This window comes from Myxine glutinosa, chromosome 5, assembly GCF_964187855.1.
Source record: "Myxine glutinosa chromosome 5, kmMyxGlut1.1, whole genome shotgun sequence".
Taxonomy (NCBI): domain Eukaryota; kingdom Metazoa; phylum Chordata; class Myxini; order Myxiniformes; family Myxinidae; genus Myxine; species Myxine glutinosa.
Window position 1 is genome coordinate 72665215 of NC_136265.1, and position 20919 is coordinate 72686133.

The following is a 20919-nucleotide window of genomic DNA, read 5'->3' on the forward strand; positions in this document are numbered from 1 at the left end:
CCATATATAAAGGGAGGGATGCTTTGCGCCTCCCTTGATATTCACACATTTCTTAAAAGTATATTTCTTAAAACCCTACATCTAACTTCCTTAAGCAGAAAACAAAATAGATTTGGAGGGTGTTGGAGACATAGAAGATTGTGTTGTGTGTGGACATATTAAATAATGTCTCGTGCAAGAGCAACCTGATGGGGATGGGAAGGGTAACAACCTGATGTGAAGGGTAACAACTTACCAGTGCGGTGTTGGTGAAACAACTGAACAGAGGCGTATGGATGAGCAAATGGGCACAGAGACGATCATGCGCAAGAAATGAGCAACTTTGTCATAACAGAGCAAACCCACGCAAATGATACATCAAAATGGTTTATTGAAAAATACTGCGTGTGAAATCAAACATACAATAGGAAAATGCAAATTCTTGATTTAAAAAGGTGCACACACTCTGTTCATTCTCCAATTATTTTACTTTATAAAAATCTCTCACCTGTTGTAGCTCAACAAGCTGTCTTTAGGAATACCGTATCCCGCATCATGGTAGGATTGCGTACCACGTGGGTAGCATTTGAGTAACAGTAACACAGGTTTTGAAAGCAGAGTTTGTATATGAAGGTGTGGAGCTCTTAGAGCTGCATTCTGAGAAAGAGGAGACAATTCCCAGGCTCCCCCATCCCTCCAAAAAGGTTGTATAAACACGATAAACAAAACAAAAAAACGATGTCATACGGTCGCCGGAACGTTGACAATCATTAGCAATGTGTCTCAGGACCAGCCCGGTCCACGTCGTTCGTCCAATCTTCAACTGTACTTCTATCCAAGGGTCGATCCCTCTCTCCCTCTGGGCAGCAGTCCTCTGGAATAGTCTGCATTGCTCCAATCTGTGGCCATCCTTCGATATGAGGGTGCGGTCGATTTCCGGTCAGTTGGCCAGGAGCAACGGCTGTGGAGCGTGGCGGCACAAACGACGGCGAATGTGCTGGAAATGACAAGTTCGTGCCCTGATGCATTATGGGATTGCGGTGAACTATGTGGAACGGAGCAGAATCAACACTGTTCATCTCGGCCTGTAGAAGGAGCCAGGATCATATATGAGGGAAGGGATGTAAAAGGAGAGGATGTTGAATGGCACAGATACAAAATTGAACAAGTAAAACAAGAGCGAGAATTGCTTTGCAATACATGTCCCCTACCGGTGCCATGAATGTTTCTTAGCTTTAAAACACATTTTAAAAATCGATGAAATGCACTGAAACTCGAACTTGTTCTGCAACTTATCATAATAAAGCCATGTACCAAGTTTCAGTTGAATATGTTAAAGGGTATGGAAAAAATGTGCAGAAAACCACAGGCGGGACAGACAGACGGACAGAGCGTAAACATAGTCCCCTCCAGGTAGTGGACTAATAAGAGAGAGATCTCCACAGGACACTACCTAAAATGAACAGAGCACAACTGGCAGGTGGATTTTGTATAAAATTGGGCTGACATCTATTTAACGCCCACTAAAAGCAATCGCACAATGAAAGCAAATCAGTTTTTGAAGAAAAGCTGGTTACGTACGGGTAAAGCGAATGCTTTTGCCTTGTTTTCATCATGTCGTTTGTCCAATTTCTTGTCCTGCAAGTAAAAAAAAAGAAGTTCATCAACAATCTCAACCGAACAAGTTTGACAAATACCACCGACCCACTCCGAGAAGGGTTAACAAAATGAAGTCGCGTTGACATTTTAAAAGAGAAACCCCATGCGAAACCCAAACACCTTCTCACCACAAAATGCACCAAAACACTGAGTGGTACCCAAACGACGAGGGAGAAAACGAGAACAGAACCAACAATGTTGTCAGACAGGAACTTGCCTGGAAGGAGTAAATAAAAATTGAATCAGAAAAATTTTGGTTTGGCACAAAAAAAAAAATGACTGCACCAGACAACATCCGTGGAAATTTCCGGAAGGAATAGCTCGGCTGCGGAGCATACATGCACGGGATATGTCCGACGAAAGAAGCTACGACAGTGGGTTTTCCAAGCGGATTACACCGACGATGAAACTCGGGAGACACGGAATGAGCAAATCCATGCTGCGAGGATTACGCAAAGGTTAAGGCACGGATGACTCACCGAACGTGTTGATATCGAGTTTCTCAATGAACTCCCAGAATCTCTCCACCAAATCCTGCACCGTTTTGTCGCAAGTACCCTGGAAGAAATGCAATTCTTTACACAGCGCTGGAGGTGACGGCAACAGCACAAGCATCAAATTGGCAGGGAATGTGCATTATCCTGCCAAAGGTCATGGGACACCCTCCCAGCACCCCACTCCGAACTGAGAATTTCCCAAGCGCATGTTGAACCGGCACAACTATAACATCGATAGACTAGCAGAAGTACCCAGCGTTGCCGGGTGGGGGAGGGGAGGGGAATGGGGTAGAGGGGGAAGGGGAGGAGGGGAAGGGGAGGTGGGGATGGATGGGGGGAGGGGGAAGGGGGAGGGGAGGGGGAGGGGAGGGGAGGGGGAGGGGGGAGGGGAGGGGGAGGGGAGAGGGAGAGGGGGAGGGGAAGGGGAGGGAGAGGGGGAGAAGGAAGGGGAGAGGGGGAGGAGGAGGGGGAGGAGGAAGGGGAGAGCCAGTCAACAATGACGTTGCAGTTCTCATGGTAGGAGAGCAGTACAACAATCGCGTATAATGTTCCTCACTGAAATGCGCTTAGTTAAATATGAATAAAAAACGCAATCGCTTTTCGCTCTGAATTACGTGCAAATGCATGACGGAAAATCGCCATCACCCAGCATCGAGTGCCAACCAAGATGGCGCCCGGTAACTACATCTCCACCTGTGTGGTGTGAATTGCAATGGTCATTCTATATATTTTCAGTTCAATGGTCTGGCGGCGAGGATGGAACATCACGTGATCGCTCTGAGCGAATCAGCGAGCTGCTCTGGCACAGGCTGAGATTCAGTGTATAATGTTCCTCGCTGAAATGCGCTGAGGTAAATATGAATAAAAAATATGGATCTCGTCAAATATTTTTAGGTAGGCCATGTCCTTCCCAGGCTCAATGGCCATGTCTGTGCCAAATATCAAGTGCGTGAGCCTCTCCGTTTAGGAGTCTATAGGTAACACACACACACAAACTGTGTTTTATTTATATAGATAAGGTATAAATAATCAGATTACAGTCACACCACTTCGTTGTTGGAGCACAATGTAGCAGGGGAAGGAGTACATGGCATGTCAATGAGGAATGATAATCGGCTGTAAGGGTGGGCCTGCACAAACATTTTGGCCACTCCCAAATCAACTGCAGAGACCAATCATCAAGAAATGGAGGGATACAGGCAACTTCAACCACGACTACTCATCTAATCGGCTATAGATCACCATGAGAGAGTAGAGATCCTTGTGACCGATTGGTTAGATGTAACAGATATTCAAAGCATTGTGATGCGAGGAAAGAGTTCAAGTAGTCATTGGAATTTCAGGTAAGAACCAGTAGTTTGTTCAGCTCTGCATTCCTTGCAATACCAGGGAAGAGCAGTTGCATGCGAGTGTTTCATCAGTGTGGGCAATGTATGTAATCTCGTGTGGCGTGGTGCAAACAACAATCGTATTGGGGCCACAGAATGTGGAGGCGGTTTTATGGAACGGCGAGGACCTTTCCCTGAAGGGAAACGTGTATGCTGCATGTGAGAGAAGTGTTATGAATTATGGGAGCGAGACATGGGGAATTAACGTAGAGCAGCAACGAAGGCTGGAAAGGGTGGAAATGCGAATGGTTCGGTGGATGTGTGGAGTATCGTTGAGAGAGAGGAAGACAACTGATGAATTGCGAAAGATGATGGGAATAGAGCCTGTGATGGATGCTGTGAAGAGGAACAGGTTGAGATGGTTTGGTCATGTGTTGAGGAAGGATGAACGTGACTGGTTGAGAAGAGTGATGGAAATGAATGTAGAAGGAAGTAGAGGACGGGGAAGACCGAGGAAGACTTGGCTCAAGATGGTGGAAGAAGAAATGCGGGTAAAGGGGGTTAAACAAGGAGAGATGCAGAAAATAGGGCAAAATGGAGAAGATTGTCACGGGGACCGCAAGGCTAACCCCCGCTCTAGGAGGGAAAATGGCCTTAAAATGCCTGTTGTTGTTATTGAGGACCTTAAACGCATTATTTATGGTTGATGGCAGAGTATGTGGGATGTGTTGGAACATCAATTACAGGCTCAACAACAATGAGCACAAAAAACAAAAGAACCGAAGAATTGCACCACAGACCGATTAAAAATGGGCAGCAAATGCCCAGGCTGTGATTCGTGCTCAGCAAGGCCCGACTAGCTATAAAATCAGTATATGAGAAGGCTTACCAGACATCATCAACAAAATCGTATGGCCCATCACTTTTGGTACAACAGTGTATATGCACAAATCGATAGAGATACCAAAGGCTCAATGTCACAGCAATATGACCACATGCTCCAGGATGCTCGACTGCGTCTGTAAATGTTGACGTCACAGTACCTTCCCATCGCAGAAGCCAACGATGCACGGTTTTCCATTTGGAAGGAACATGGCATCACCGTCAGCACGGATGTAAGGTGAGCACGTTCCGTTGGTTTCACGGCAGCACACCTTACAGGAGTTTCCAAGATCTGCAGCGAACATGTTATGCCATCACGTTAACTAGAACGGCATTCTTCGACGTCGCGACATCGGCCGATATGTGTCCGCCCACATTATAACATCATTATACATACTTGTACAAAGTTTGATTAAATCCCCTCAGCTGTTCTCAAGTATCACATTTTTACCTGTCATGACCTCTGACCTTTGATGCAAAAATCTAGTCAGTTAATCTGCATAATTTATGGCAGAGTGGCCATACGGAAGCCTCTCCTCAGTGAACGACACATGAAAGCCCGCTTGGAGTTTGCAAAAAAGCATCTAAAGGACTCTCCGACTGTGAGAAACAAGATTCTGTGGTCTGATGAAACCAAGATTGAACTGTTTGGCTTCCGTCTGGCCACTCTGCCATAAAGCCCAGATCGGTGGAGTGTTGCAGTGATGGTTGTCCTTCTGGAAGTTTCTCCCATCTCCACACAGGATCTCTGGAGCTCAGCCAGTGACCATCGGGTTCTTGGTCACCTCTCTTACCAAGGCCCTTCTCCCCCGATTGCTCAGTTTGGCCGGACGGCCAGCTCTAGGAAGGGTCCTGGTTGTTCCAAACTTCTTCCATTTAAGAATTATGGAGGCCACTGTGTTCTTGGGAACTTTCAATGCAGCAGAAATTTTTTTGTAGGCTTCCCCAGATCTGTGCCTCGACACAATCCTGTCTCTGAGCTCTGCAGGCAGTTCCTTCGACCTCATGGCTTGGTTTTTGCTCTGATACGCATTGTCACCTGTGAGACCTTATATAGACAGGTGTGTGCCTTTCCAAATCATGTCCAATCAATTGAATTTACCACAGGTGGACTCCAATCAAGGTGTAGAAACATCTCAAAGATGATCAATAGAAATGGGAGGTACCTGAGCTAAATTTCAAGTGTCATAGCAAAGGGTCTGAATACTTATGTCAATGTGATATTTCAGTTTTTTCTTTTGAATAAATTTGCAAAACTTTCTAAAATCCTGTTTTCTCTTTATCATTATGGGGTATTGAGTGCAGATTGATGAGGGAAAAAATGAATTTAAACGATTTCAGCGTAAGGCTGCAACAACAAAATGTGAAAAAGTGAAGGGGTCTGAATACTTTCTGAATGCACTGTATGTACACTACATGACCAAATATATGTGGACACCTGAACATCACATCTCATTCCAAAATAATGGGAATTTGTATGAAGTTGATCCCCCCGGTTTCTGCTATAACAGCCACCACTCTTCTGGGAAGGCTTCCCACTGGATGATGGAACATTGCTGCGGAGATTTGCTTAGATTCAGCCACAAGAGCATTAGTCAGGTTGGCACTGATGTTGGGCGATTAGGCCTGGCTCGCAGTCGGCGTTCCAATTCATCCAAAAGGTGTTCGATGGGGTTGCGGTCAGGGCTCTGTGCAGGCCAGTCAAGTTCTTCTACACCGATCTCAACAAACCATTTCTCTATGGACCTTGCTTAGTGCACGGGGGCATTGCCATGCTGAAACAGGAAAAAGCCTTCCCCAAACTGTTGCCACAAAGGTGGAAGCACACAATCATTTAGAATGTCATTGTATACTGTAGCGTTAAGATTTCCCTTCACTGGAACTAAGGGGCCTAGCACGAACCATGAAAAACAACCCCAGACCATTATTCCTCCTCCACCAATCTTTACAGTTAGCACTATGCATTCGGGCAGGTAGCGTTCTCCTGGTATCCGCCAAACCCAGACCTGTCCGTCAGACTGCCAGGTGGTGAAGTGTGATTAATCACTCCAGAGTCCAATGGTGGCGACCTTGACACCACTCCAGCCGACGCCTGGCAATGCGCATGGTGATCTTAGGCTTGCGTGCAGCTGCTCAGCCAGGGAAACCCATTTCATGAAGCTCCTGACGAACAGTTGTTGTGCTGACTTTGCTTCCAGAGGCAGTTTGGAACTCGGTAGTGAGTGTTACAACCGAGGACAGAATTTTTAGATGCTACGCGCTTCAGCAATTGGCGGTCCCGTTCTGTGAGCTTGTGTGGCCTACCACTTCGCGGCTGAGCTTGTGTTGCTCCGAGACATTTCCACTTCACAATAACAGCACTTATAGTTGACCGGGGAAGCTCTAATAGGGCAGAAATTTGACGAACTGACTTGTTTGAAATGTGGCATCCTATGACGTTGCCACGTTGAAAGTCACTGAGCTCTTCATTATGGCCCATTCTACTGCCAATGTTTGTCTATGGAGTGTGTCATGACTGCATGCTTGATTATATATACCTGTCAGCAATGGGTGTGGCTGAAACAGCCGAATCCACTAATTAGAAGGGGTGTCCGCATACTTTTGGTCATGTAGTGTATCTATATATATATCGTCCATTTGATCGTTTTTGCTTCACAGATTGTTAATACAAGGTTTGTTTACAAACAGGGATGTTCATTTTATTCTGGAGGGGGAACGTCACACTGCCAGGTGGCAGACAGAAGCATTAAAGTAGAAACCAATTCCCCAAAACTTGCCTTTTAATTTGAATGTCTGAATGAAAAAACAAGACATGAAAACACCAAAGCAAGTATGCTTCATGAAAGAACAAATCATAATTTTGGATGGTTTGTGTTTAATCCTCCAATACCACTTTGGAGGCAACGAAGGGGCGTAGGGCCCTCAATTTGGCCAATAGTGGGGAGGGGTGTATAGGATCCAAGGTTGCCAAAGGAGGAGCAGCTCAGATGATAATTATGGGTGACCTCACCACTGCAGGCACAGGATTCCAGATGAACAGTCTCACAGAAAGGCTGGCATTGACCACCCTGGCATCGGCCATAATCCATGCACTTGGTGTCGTTAACAACGGGAGTAGCTTCAGGGCAGCGCTCACTTTTCCCTGTTACGTCAAACAAACGCGATTGAAGTAAGGAGAAGGGGTGGGGGGAGCGATGCAAATTCTGAGGATACGAACAAACTTGGAATGACAAAATGGAAGAAATTAGAGTGGTAGAAATTGGGAAATGTGTGGGAAATGGAGGAAGAGCATTTGGAAGAAGAGCTTGAACGATCTGCACCACGTGTGGAGTAACATACCATCGCAGTACGCCGGGGCCCTGCAGATTGCTGGAATGGCTTGTTGGCAAAGCTTTCCTTGAGGCTCAAACAAGCAGTTGTTACAACACTGAGAGTTCTTGTCACTGAGAGGGTAAGTCAACGAATTAGGAACAGAAGTCGTTGGAACTTTCATTGCATCAAACCAACACCCACCCAAATCAGGTGATTCTTTTATATAGAGGCTCATAAAAGAGGTACACAAAAATGATCTACAGTAAGTAAGCCAACAAAGGATTCATAGAAATACGTGGACAAGGGATGTCGAGACAAACAGAAAGAGCGAAGGGCAAAAGGGATTACCTGTAAGTACTGGGGACAAGTTGCCCTTTTGAAGATGTTCAAGGGCAGGATTAGGTTTATGCAGGTAATTAGCTCCATCATTAAAAGAGTAATGGATGGCAGAAAGGGGACCAACAAGAGGTGAAAACAGACAGAGGCAGGCGACCAACCGACAATTCGAGACACGTGGGGTTTTGGGCACAACTACCAAGAGTGCCATCGGGAGCCCAGACAAGCAGCCGAGACCCCACTTGGAAAATCCTCAATCGCTGGTTGTAACCAAAAATGTAGTAGACAATGGCCTCCCTCCACTCCATGCACCAGCTTACTTTTAACATCTCTTTCTGTTCATCGGGAGATTTGTTTGTCATGTAGGCGGAACACTTCTTCAGCTTTTTGATTTGATGCAGAACTCTTTCTCATAGTCAGGTTGAGATCTTCCATATTGGAGAAGCTGCAGTCTTTATTCCTGCTCGCGTGGCCGCATGGAATTCGGTCTCAGTCTTGGAAGTGTTTTTGTACCTTTATTGTCTTTCTGTACTGATTACAACAAATCGTGGTTACTTGCTTCTACATCTATGGGTATTGCCAACGACGGCCTGAGATTTAAGTGCTGTTTCATCCACGAGTGCAAGGTGCAATTTAAGGAGCCCCAAAATGAACGAGAACAACACTCTCCGGCATCACGACGTCGACCGATAATCCTCCACCCACATTATGACATCATTAAAATATTTGTACCAAGTTTGATTAAAATCCGTTCAGCTGTTCTCAAGTTATCACATTTACCTGACATGACCTCTGACCTTTGACTCCAAAATTTAATCAGTTCATTTTTACATCATTATACATACCTGTTACCAAGTTTTAATTGAACTCCCTTCAGCTGTTCACAAGTTATAGACCTATTACAGATTTGACCTTTGACCTCTTGACCCCAAAATCTAAACACTTCATCTTTACATCATTCTACATAAGTGTACCAAATTTGGTCAGAATCCCATCACTGGTTCACAGGTTATTGCAGTAACAGGATCTTTACCTAACATGACCTCTGATTTTTGACCTCGTGACCCCAACATCTAATCAGTTCATCTTTACCTCATTATACATACCTGCACCAGATTGGACTAAGATCCCTTCAGCCATTCTCAAGTTATCGTGGTAACGAAAACCTATCACGGACGGACGGACAGCCGGACGGACAACCTGAAAACATCATGCTTTCGGCGATGAACAAATCTTCAAGGACAAGGTCCAAGCCAGCATTTAAATGCTCTTCAGTCAGCATTAAATCTTCAGTCAATGGCCTACAACAGACTACCAGACGCAGGTAACCAGGTTGGGTGTGTGAAAAGGAGAAATTGACTCGATTTTGTTGAAGATCCGGACCTGGATACTGGAATTTTCTTAAGTGATTCTTCACTATTGAGAGATACAATATACGGCACGTTATCTCAAAAATTTACAGATTCGGACAAAACTTTGGGAATTAGTCGAGTACGTGATAAAGTCATAACAAGTGATACAAAGTCATGGACAGACGAAACAACAGTCAAACAGATTATAATCATCGGCCGATCAGTGGGTTACAAAACGTAAACTGTTCAGCCTGGAGGAGGTATGCGCTTGACCGAGTGCTGTTCTCGTTTCTTTTGTTACGAACAATGGATGAAAAAAAAAAATCAAGGATTTTCCAGAGAGTCAGAGAGATTATTGATGAATATTAAGAGTAGGACTAGGCCCAGCACACTGCTTTGGGGCACTCTAGCCTTGACAGGGGGTGACCGGGGTGCCCGTCTGTACGTCTATCCGTGTGAGAGGTGTGTGTGGCAGCTCCATTACAAGCCTTAGACACTGTAAAATAAATTAATTAATAAGACCTGTAAAATAAATAAATAAGAATAAATAATAACCGCCATGCTTGAAAACAATAAAAACCTCACCAATCAATGTCCTCGTCTGTGTACGCTACCTGCACTGACTGGTGGGCCTCAAATTGCAGTCTTTGGTGCAGCACGCATCACCCTCACCAAATGCCATCCCGGAGTCGCACTCCTCACCAGTCTCGACGCGCCAATTGCCACAAAATTGGGGCTTGCGTGCCTCGAAGCAGACGGGGGCTTTGGCAAGCAATGTAGCAGAGATTGCCCGTTTTGAGCATGGAGAGAACAACTGCAATAGAATGGGCACAGGTAGTACATCAATTGCCGATCCGTGCAAGAGGGATCGCTGAAACGACAGGCGGATGTGGGGGAGGGGGAGTGGGGAGAACAAGGCTCAGGGATTTGCTAACGATCACGTGATTCGAAAAGGCCTACATAAACTATATTATATGAATATGAATGAATGATCGTTTTAAGGCCATTTTCCCCGCTAGAGCTGGGGTTAGCCTTGCGGGCCCCATGACAATCATGGTTCCCTGTTTGAGGCAATGTTTTTATGGCCGGATGCCCTTCCTGACGCCAACCCTTGGTCGCCTCTTACGATGCGCAGGGTACCTATTCTAAACCGGGGTACACACCGGGATCATTCATCCCAGCAAGCTGGTACTCAATTTGCCGACCTCGGAAGGATGACAGGCCGAGTCAACCCCCCTGGCGTTAAGTCGGCGAACGACCGGGATTCGAACCCAGGATCCTAGGATCCCAAGCCAGCACCCTAACCGCTAAGCCAACACCAGGCTCGACATAAACTATATTAAACGATAAAAATTAACTCCCAAGGAAGTGCAGCAGAGTGTGCTCCGTCAGTCATCAATGCGATCAGTTCAATGTCCATCTGGCAATAATTGGATACCATGGGGGAGTAAACCAACCAAAACAATAGGCCATCAAAACAATACAGGAGGGAACTAGAATGGCACTCGGTGGAGAGTATCCCTCCGCCAGGCTGAACAGTTTACGTTTTGTATACCAATGATAGGCCGGATCTGGATTCGGACCTGAACCAAAAATCTAAATCGGCTTGTTCTTCTCACCAAACCAACTCATCCACCAAGTTTAGTCATAACTCGTTCATAACCTTTTAAAAAATATCATGAGATATCGCTTTTCGCCCGATCTCTCAATGGTGAAGAATCACTTTAAAATTAAATAATTCTGGTATCCGAATTCATATTTAGATCTTCACCAAAATATAATCAATCCTTCCTCGTCACACACCCAACCTGTCCACCAAGTTTCGTCTGAATCCGTCCACAACTTTTTGAGATATCCTTCTATGTATCGTTTTTGGCCCCATCTCCCAATGGTGAAGAATCACTTAAAAAATTATAGTAACCGGATCCGAATGCAGATCTTCACCAAAATCATCATTTCGTCCGTGTCACATACGCTACATCCCTGCCAAATTTCGTCCGAATCCGTCAACAACTTTTTGAGATATCTTGTTCACAGACAAATAGACAGGGGCGAAAACATAACCACCTTTGGTGGCGGAGGTAAATATTCAATTTAAAAAAAAACAAAAAAAAAACACCTTTAGAGGCCATTTTTCCCCGCAAAGCGGGGGTTGGCCTTTTTCAGGAACCGTGGTTGTTGTTGTTTTTCGGTCACCTTTTTGAAACAATGTTTTACGGCCGGATGCCCTTCCTGACGCCAACCCTTTTTGCCGCCTTTAACGACAAACAGGGAATTACCAGTGAACTGGTACTCAATTAGCCGACCTCGGAAGGATGACAGGCTGAGTCAACCCCCCTGGCGTTAATTCAGCAATCTTCCGGGATTCGAACCCAGGATCCTTGGATCCTAAGCCGGCACCCTAGCCGCTAGCCCAACACCAGGTAAATATTCAATAAAACCACCGTTTAGAGGCCATTTTTCCCCGCAAAGCGGGGGTTGGCCTTTTCGGGGACCGTGGTAGTTGTTGTTTTTTTTTGGTCCCCTTTTTTGAAGCAATGTTTTACGGCCGGATGCCCTTCCTGACGCCAACCCTTTTTGCCGCCTTAAACGACAAACAGGGAATTACCAGTGAACTGGTACTCAATTAGCCGACCTCGGAAGGATGACAGGCTGAGTCAACCCCCCTGGCATTAATTCGGCGATCGACCGAGATTCGAACCCAGGATCCTAGGATCCTAAGCCGGCACCCTAGCCGCTAGCCCAACACCAGGGATTAGGTAAATATTCAATACAGGACGGAAATCAACAACTAAACGACAGATGGAAAATTATGTGCAAAATGCAGAAAAAAAACCAAAAAACAAAACAAAGAGGTCAACCATGACAGGTCGCCGATCCGACGCCTTGCCTCAAAGGGCGTACCAACGATGATACAACTGTGCGGTTAGTATCTAAGGCCCGAAGAGATTGCCTTGTACTTCACCCCACAAAATGCTAGTTAATGCAAACGAAGACCAAATATGGATGGGTATTTCACCTTGTTGTTGGGATGATCCCCACTGACAGCATACTGGTACATGACATACTTCCCACCATCCTCATCTGATGGAGCACAATTCTCGTTGTCATGCTCTGCACCAAAGTTATGACCAAATTCATGCGTGGTCACGAGGTCCGCTTCCTGGGCACATCATGCAGGAATTATAATTAAGAGAGAACGTCCTTTAAAAGAGGTCAAAAGAAGGAACCTGTGGGAGAAAACACTGGTAAAGCGGCCTATCTGCACCTGATCTCACCTTTGTAAGAATAGTCTTTCCGTAATTTTTTGTACTCGTAAGCCCAGTCTTGAGGAAAATGACCTTTTTCAATGTTTTGTTTCTGATCCCTGGTAGAAAAAGAAAGAATTCATTTTGGTGCAAATCTATTGCTGCAATTTTCAGTGTGCTCCTCTACGGAAGCTAATGTGGCTGCGCACATTCCACGTCACAAGGGCATTCGACTACAAGGCACCTGGACAGCAGATTCCTCCAACATTCTTCTCCTTGTAGGATCCGACGTATGCCACGCCAAGTGTTCCCTGATCAAAATCCTGATACGTGAAAAGATGCGCAAGACAAACGCGGCTGACATTATCAGCGATGTCCTGGGTGAATTGCTGTTTGGTCCAGGAAAAGAGAGACAGAAAGAAGACAGCAGTTCATAATCACAAGTTTTGTTGGGAAGGCAATAACATAAAAAACGGAGGCCAATCTCAGAGATTCCTCGCGGATCAATCGAAACGTGGCCAAAAAAAACCAAAACAAGTAAAGATACATTCAACGTACACCGCCCCATGCCAAATAATTAAATATCCTACAGCGCGGCATTGCCGGGGCAATGTCATAGAGAGTGCATTGGGAGGGAGAGGTGTACAATAATTGATTGATTAATTGCATAATTAAAATCAATAAAAGATCGTCATAAAATATTCTCTTAATCAATTGGCTAATAGCATAACTAAACCACTAGTGCTTCATCCAAAGGTGTATCTTTTAGAAATTTAATTGAATAAGTCATTAATAAAAAATTAAATAATTAATTGATTAATCAATAAATAATTAATCGATTAAATGATTAATCAATAAATCAAAAATATCCTTTATGGCCACATCACATGGTCACTGTCATGTCCAAATATTAGCTTCCTAGCTCAAAAGGTGCCTGAGATATTGCCCAGATGAGAAAGAAAATAAATAAATAATAATCATAAAAAAATTAAACAGATAATCAGTTGGCTAATAGAATACATAAACCACCACCATTTCATCCGAATCTGTAACTTGGGAAAAAATTAATTAATTAAGTCATTCATCGAATAATTAAATAATTAATCAATAAATCAAAAATATGCTTTACAGCCAGATCACTTGGTCATTGTCATGTCCAAATATCAGCTTCCTAGCTCAAAAGGTGCCTGAGATAATGGCCAGAAGAGAAATAAAATACATAAATAATTAATAATGAAGAGAAACAAATAATAATAATAAAAAATTAAATAATTAATCAATTCGCTCATAGAACACGTAAACCACCACCATTCATCAGAATCTGTAACTAAAAAAAATTAAAAAATTAGTCATTAATCAAATAATTAAATAATTAATCAATTAATCGATTAATTGATTAATCAGTAAATCAAAAATAGCCTTTGCAGCCAAATCACTTGGTCATTGGCATGTCCAAATATCAGCTTCCTAACTTAAAGGTGTCTGAGATAATGGCCAGAAGAGAAAGCAAATGTATAAATAATTAATCGCTAATAATTAAATAACTCATCAATTAATTGATTAATCAAAAAACAAAAAATACCGTTTTGACAAAGTACTTGCTCACTATTGTGCCGAAATTTCTGCTTCCTAGCTCAAATGATGGCTGAGATATCGACCGGACAAACAAGAAAGCAAGAAAACAAACAAACAAACAAACAACCAAACAACCAGAGTGAAAACTGAGTACTCCCTTTCAGAGTGCGTCATTGCCGAGCCCCCTTCAGTGCCCGGCAATGACGTTTTGCAGCGCCTGGAGATGGCATAGGAAAGGTGCGCTGGTGCAGTGTACCAAAAAAAAAACCAAAGAGGTCAACCATGACAGGTCGCCGATCCACCGATTGTAACCTCAGACATCGCAGCGTAAAATGGTGTGTCCGGGCCATCCCCAGCACAGACTGACGGACATACCGCCAGCAGACGTTTCACGTCCCAGACTTGCTTGTTGGGCATCTCTGTGCCATTCATGTTGTAATGGAGCTTTCCTTGCTCCACGGTTGTCGGTGCATTATGCACGAGGATCTAAAAAACACGCCAAATGATTCGGGATCACAGTTGTAGTCGTAATGTTGTGGAAAAACGAACTATTGTTGCGTGGCACAAGGCCAGAGCACTATTGCACACCGTTTAGTCATTCATTTGAATACCATTAGGCCAATATGGGCAGAAATTTAGGCCAATATGGGTAGGGCAAAAATTAACATTTCCCAGTAGGCCAATATGGGAGACAGACGAGACATAAGGAAACGTCACGGTTCGAGTTATTGTTTTGGTGCGACAACAACAACAACAACAACAACATGCATTTTAAGGCCATTTTCCGTGCTAGAGCGGGAGTTATCGAGTTATCTGCACTCCAAATGGAGTTTTGGTGCGAGAGGCTCGGAAATCAAAATGCGATTTGGCATCCACGGAATGGTGGTCCAGCAAAACCCAAAAGGATTTATAATACACATCTCGCTAATCGATCAAAGGCGGATGTCAGACGGTGTGCCAGAAAGATTTGCACCTGTGAGAAAGAAGGGGAACAATCACTCATGAGGAACTTCGACGCAGGAATAGGCCATTCAGTCTATTGTCCTTGCGCAATGGTTACCATCATATGGCTGTTTGTCCACGCTCCATTCTTTTTAAATGCTGAGCATCAAGCAAGGAAGCAGCACGTACCGTTTTTGAAGTCGGCGGTACGACTCAGCCGAGATTGTAACCTCAGACAGGAAGCCCCAACCATTACACCACCAAGTAAGAAGCAAGTATGCGACAAATTTTGTTTCCGTAGTTAAGGATAGTCATACCGAGAAGTTGGGAAAAATCTGGACAGTAGTAGCAGTCGCAATAGTAGTAATAGTCGTCGTAGCAGTAGGAACCACCTTTAGAGTCCATTTTTCCCCGCAGAGCGGGGGTTGGCCTTTTTTGGGCACCGTGTCCCCTTTTTGAAGCAATGTTTTACGGCCGCATGCCCTTCCTGCCGCCAACCCTGTTAGTCGCCTCTTGCGACACACAGGGAATCACCAGTGAACTGGTACTCAATTTGCCGACCTCGGAAGGATGACAGGCTGAGTCAACCTCCCTGGCGTTAATTCAGCGATTGACCGGGATTCGAACCCAGGATCCTAGGATCCCAAGCCGGCACCCTAACTGCAAAGCCAACACCAGGCTAGTCGTAGTAGCAGTAGCAGTAATCGTAGTAGTAGTACTAATAATAGTGGTTGTCGTAGTAATAGTAGTAGTAATCGTAGTAGTATTAGTAGGAGTAATAGTAGTAGTAGTTGTAGTTATAGTGGTTGTAGTAGAAATAGTAGTAGCAATAGTAGTAGCAATAGTAGTAGTAGTAATCGTAGTAATAGTAATAGTAGTAATAGTAAGAGTAGTAATAGTGGTTGTAGTAGTAATAGTAGTAGTAGTAATAGTAATAGTAATCGTGGTTGTAATAGTAATAGTAGTAATAGTAATAGTAGTAATAATAGTAGTAGTAGTAATAGTAGTAGTAGTAATAGTAGTAGTAGTAATAGTAAGAGTAGTAATAGTAATAGTGGTTGTAGTAGTAATAGTAGTCATAGTAATAGTAATAGTAGTAGTAATAGTGGTTGTAATAGTAGTAATAGTAGTAGTAATAGTAAGAGTAGTAATAGTAATAGTAATAGAAGTTGTAGTAGTAATAGTGGTTGTAGTAGTAATAGTAATAGTCATAGTAGTAATAGTAATAGTCATAGTAGTAATAGTGGTTGTAATAGTGTTACGTGGTCCTCCCGGTGACTACCTGGTCTCGGTGACCCCCGGACCGTGAGAGGAACTCCGCCAGAAAGATCTATTATTTCTGCGCTTTCGTAACGCAATCAATATGAATTCCAATCAATAAGAAACCCCACACCAAGGATCCGGAATAATCAATGATATATTCCCCGAGCAATCAACAACCATCCACAATCAGCAATCAATAGTACAAAGATGTAAACTCATCTATAATAACTCTAAGATGGCCATCTTATACATTCCTCACGTGAGCCCCACTCCCGACTCCCTCCATGGTCAATGTCTCTCTCAATGTCTCCGTACGCCTGTAGTTCGATCTCCGCACGTGGGCGGTTGAACGGACCCTTCCTGACGTGCTTTCACCGGGCATGTCCCGTACCGGGAACAACGGCTGCAGCGCGCACCTCCTGGCCAAGCCAAGCGGGTAAAGCAAAGCAGGCAAAGCAACACGCGGCTTGCCCAGCGCGCGCGGCCCAAGGTGCGACCCGTACGCGGCCTTGTAGACGGGGAGGCGAACTGTGCCAGCTGCTTGGTTCCGTGCACGAACCCACAGTGACCTGACGTGTCAAAGGGTAGTTACACGTCCCGGTAACTCCTCTCGCCAGACGGGCTTTTAAACGCCGATTCTCTTACGTTGCTCAATCGATCCCGCTCGCGTCCGAGCTCGGCGAGGAAGAAGAAGAATCGTCGCGTCTCCAGGACCTCATGTCTTTTCTTCTTCCGTTTCCGGTCTCCTTTTTCTCAGAAGGGCTCCTGACCCTTTAATCACAACAACCTTTAATCGACTACACATTGATAAGCAAAGCCCTGAATAGTAATTCACATACATTCATATAAATATGTAACAATAGTAATAGTAGTAATAGTAATAGTAGTAGTAATAGTGGTTGCAGTAGTAATAGTAGTAATAGTAATAGTAGTAGTAATAGTTGGAGTAATAGTAGGAGTAGTATTGCCATTTTCATTTTAAACATACTATTTATAAACAAGTATTTCACATAACCAGGCGAGTAACATCAACACACTCATTAAAAAAAAAAAACATCACAGTGGAGTATGTAATGCTTGCTGTGTTGCTTTACCTCATCTATCTGTAAGCCATAGTCCTTGTCGAGTTTGTTGTTCCAATTCGATTCCTTGTATATGATATCCACACGGTCAATCAGCCCAATCTACTCAACCGGGAATAAACACAAAGTTCCTTTCAATCGGGAGGCAGAGTTGTAAAGATGCGAATCGAGTAGGCAAAAAACATTCGGTGGTTGGGAAGAGGTATTTATGCAGGTACAGGTATTTCAGAGGGTGAGGATGGGTTTAACACAGACAATGGGCAGTGACAAAAGCAATTATCGACACCGACAGCAACACCGCTACCATGATGGGGAACGGACCTGTTGAGATGGAAGAAAGAATAGCCAGGGAGAGATAGATATTGACAAACTTTTTGTTCGTCTTTTCTTGTTTGAGTGCAATTACTATTCCGAGGCTGTTCAATCCCTCCTCCCTCCATCCAGAGCTTCAGGTTGACATTACAGTTTCATGTCAGCTCCCGATCTATATTTGTGAACCTTTCCATTCCCATTAATCGACTTCAATTCACCCAACAGTTTGTTTTCTATCCCACTGTTAGGCCGCATCTGGATCCGGACCTGAACCAAAATCTAATCATTTCGAAATTGTCATATACCCAACCTGTCCAACAGGTTTCGTCTGAATCCATCCACACCTTTTTGAGATATCCTGTTCACAGACAAACAAACAGACAAACAGACAGTGGTGAAAACGTAACCTACGCCTACCTTCGGCAACTGAAATTTAACACTGTTGAAGAACACAAGCTCTTTGCTCAAACTAGAGGGAGCTTGACTAGGACAGCGTGGGATGACACAGCAGGTGAGGGAACAAGAGAAACAGATGTTGGAGCAGTTCGGAGATACAAATGACTCGAGTAAAAGAGGAGGAGGAAACAAAGATCAAAGGAAGGAAAGAAAACAAGTCTCTGTACTCACGAGGTAGTTAATGGTAGTGGCTTCCTTGGAATTGCCCATCTTCTGGAAGAAACGGAAGTCCGCTACAAGGAGCAGGCGGCAAGTGTTCCTTGCAGTAGAGCGCTTTCTCCGCTTCTTATCTGGCAATACAGTGGTTGCTATGGTTTTTATTGTTTGTTACAGCTTCGCTCTTGCCAAATATTCATCCAAAATCGACTATGCAGGTCAATCTAGGCAAAACGAGACCTTCAGTTGAGACTCGCGGTACATTGGTCTCGTGTTGTGACGCTCTTTTATTAATTTGACCAACGAAGTGAACATCTTGCAATGCAGTGAATAATCCATTCAATTGGATGGGCGAAGCAAGTAATGCTTACTAAAAATTAAACAATGCTTTAAAAAAATAATTAAATAATGCAGGGGGATGTGATCCGATACTCTGCATTGGTGAAAAGACCAATTTAGAAAACCAATGGAAATACCCATCAAGGACGAGTGATGGGATGGGATTTGAAAGGCCATAGGACAAAAACCCCATGATGGAATGACGTCAGAATTGCTGCCCACCTTGCCGACGCACCCGTAGGGGATGAATGGTGAGACCTGATAGTCCAAGAGGGCCGTAGACCTGATGAATTGGCACCAGAAGCATTCCATAATGGAATGTTGTGATGTCATCCAGCATGACAAAAACTTAAAGAAAAGTCGACTTTCATAATAGCCGGGCCGAATGGAATAAAGAGGCATGTTGCAAGTAAATTTCGATGGAGTAAGCAGACTTGTAATACGTTGTTAACCTACGAAGTTTGGTGATAATGTGCAAAGCTGTGAGAAAGGAGATAAGAAACAAAAATTTAGACAAAGATAAAAGACAGTCACTTTTAACACAACAGTTGGTCGTGCAATATCCTGTCGTAGCCTCCATTCTTTCGTTTCCTGTCACGAAGCTGATTGATTTAACAAAAGGTACCGAGAATAACCAAAAACTACATTCAATAAGAACGGCACGCGGTGGAGCGCATACCTCCAAAAGTATGTTTTTTGTATCCCACTAATAAACCGGATCTAGATCCGGACCTGAATCAAAATCTAACCGACTCGTTCGTCTAACTAATAAACCGGATCTAGATCCGGACCTGAATCGAAATCTAACCGACTCGTTCGTCTAACTAATAGACCACATCTAGATCTGGACCTGAATCGAAATCTAACCGGCTTGTTCGTCTAACTAATAGACTGGCTCCAGATCCAGACCTGAATTGAAATCTAACTGGCTTGTTCATAGAACTAATAGACCAGATCTAAATCCGGACCTGAATTGAAATCTAACTGGCTTGTTCGTCGAACTAATAGACCGGATCTAGATCCGGACCTGAATCGAAATCTAACCAGCCTGTTCGTCTAACTAATACACTGGATCTAGATCCGGACCTGAATCGAAATCTAACCGGCTTGTTCGTCTAACTAATAGACGAGATCTAGATCCGGACCTGAATCGAAATCTAACCGGCGTGTTCGTCTAACTAATAGACTAGATATAGATCCAGACCTGAACCAAAATCTAACCGGCTTGTTTGTCTAACTAATAGACTGGCTCCAGATCCGGACCTGAATCAAAATCTAACCGACTCGTTCGTCTAACTAATAGACTGGCTCCAGATCCGGACCTGAAATGAAATCTAACTGGCTTGTTCATCTAACTAATAGACCGGATCTAGATCCGATCCGGACCTGAATCAAAATCTAACCCCTTTTTATCTAACTAATAGACTGGCTCTAGATCCAGACCTGAATCGAAATCTAACCGGCTTGTTCATCTAACTAATAGACCGGATATAGATCCGGACCTGAATCAAAATCTAACCGACTTGTTCGTCTAACTAATAGACTGGCTTCAGATCCGGACCTGAATCAAAATCTAACCGACTTGTTCGTCTAACTAATAGACTGGCTCCAGATCCGGACCTGAATTGAAATCTAACTGGCTTGTTCATAGAACTAATAGACCAGATCTAGATCCGGACCTGAATTGAAATCTAACTGGCTTGTTCGTCGAACTAATAGACCGGATCTAGATCCGGACCTGAATCGAAATCTAACCAGCTTGTCCGTCTAACTAATAGACCGGATCTAGATCCGGACCTGAATTGAAATCTAACCAGCTTGTTCGTCTAACTAATAGACCAGATCTAGATCCAGACCTGAATCAAAATCTAATGGGCTTGTTTGTCTAACTAATAGACCAGATCTAGATCCAGACCTGAATCAAAATCTAATGGGCTTGTTCATAGAACTAATAGACCAGATCTAGATCCGGACCTGAATCAAAATCTAACGGGCTTGTTCATAGAACTAATAGACCAGATCTAGATCCGGACCTGAATCAAAATCTAACGGGCTTGTTCATAGAACTAATAGACCGGATCTAGATCCGGACCTGAATCAAAATCTAACGGGCTTGTTCATAGAACTAATAGACCAGATCTAGATCTGGACCTGAATCTAAATCTAACCGGCTTGTTAGTGTCACCTAACCAACTCATCCA

General features: G+C 43.9%; 1 protein-coding gene across 2 annotated transcripts in view; it reads right to left on the reverse strand.

Annotated features, from left to right (window-relative positions):
• Positions 1-352: 352 nt before the first annotated feature.
• Positions 353-20919, reverse strand: part of LOC137427455 (disintegrin and metalloproteinase domain-containing protein 17-like) — a 37050-nt gene continuing 16483 nt past the window's right edge. For both annotated transcript variants that reach the window (XM_078778179.1, XM_078778180.1), the window contains exons 6-19: positions 18395-18513; positions 17468-17557; positions 14544-14654; positions 12838-12982; positions 12624-12712; positions 12365-12508; positions 9960-10159; positions 7685-7788; positions 7356-7487; positions 4507-4637; positions 2118-2196; positions 1767-1855; positions 1561-1617; positions 353-1064 (exon numbers count right to left, since the gene is read on the reverse strand). In XM_078778179.1, coding sequence (XP_078634305.1) covers positions 750-1064; positions 1561-1617; positions 1767-1855; positions 2118-2196; positions 4507-4637; positions 7356-7487; positions 7685-7788; positions 9960-10159; positions 12365-12508; positions 12624-12712; positions 12838-12982; positions 14544-14654; positions 17468-17557; positions 18395-18513 — 1805 coding nt within the window. In that variant the 3' untranslated portion in view covers positions 353-749. The remainder of the gene's footprint in view (positions 1065-1560; positions 1618-1766; positions 1856-2117; positions 2197-4506; positions 4638-7355; positions 7488-7684; positions 7789-9959; positions 10160-12364; positions 12509-12623; positions 12713-12837; positions 12983-14543; positions 14655-17467; positions 17558-18394; positions 18514-20919) is intronic.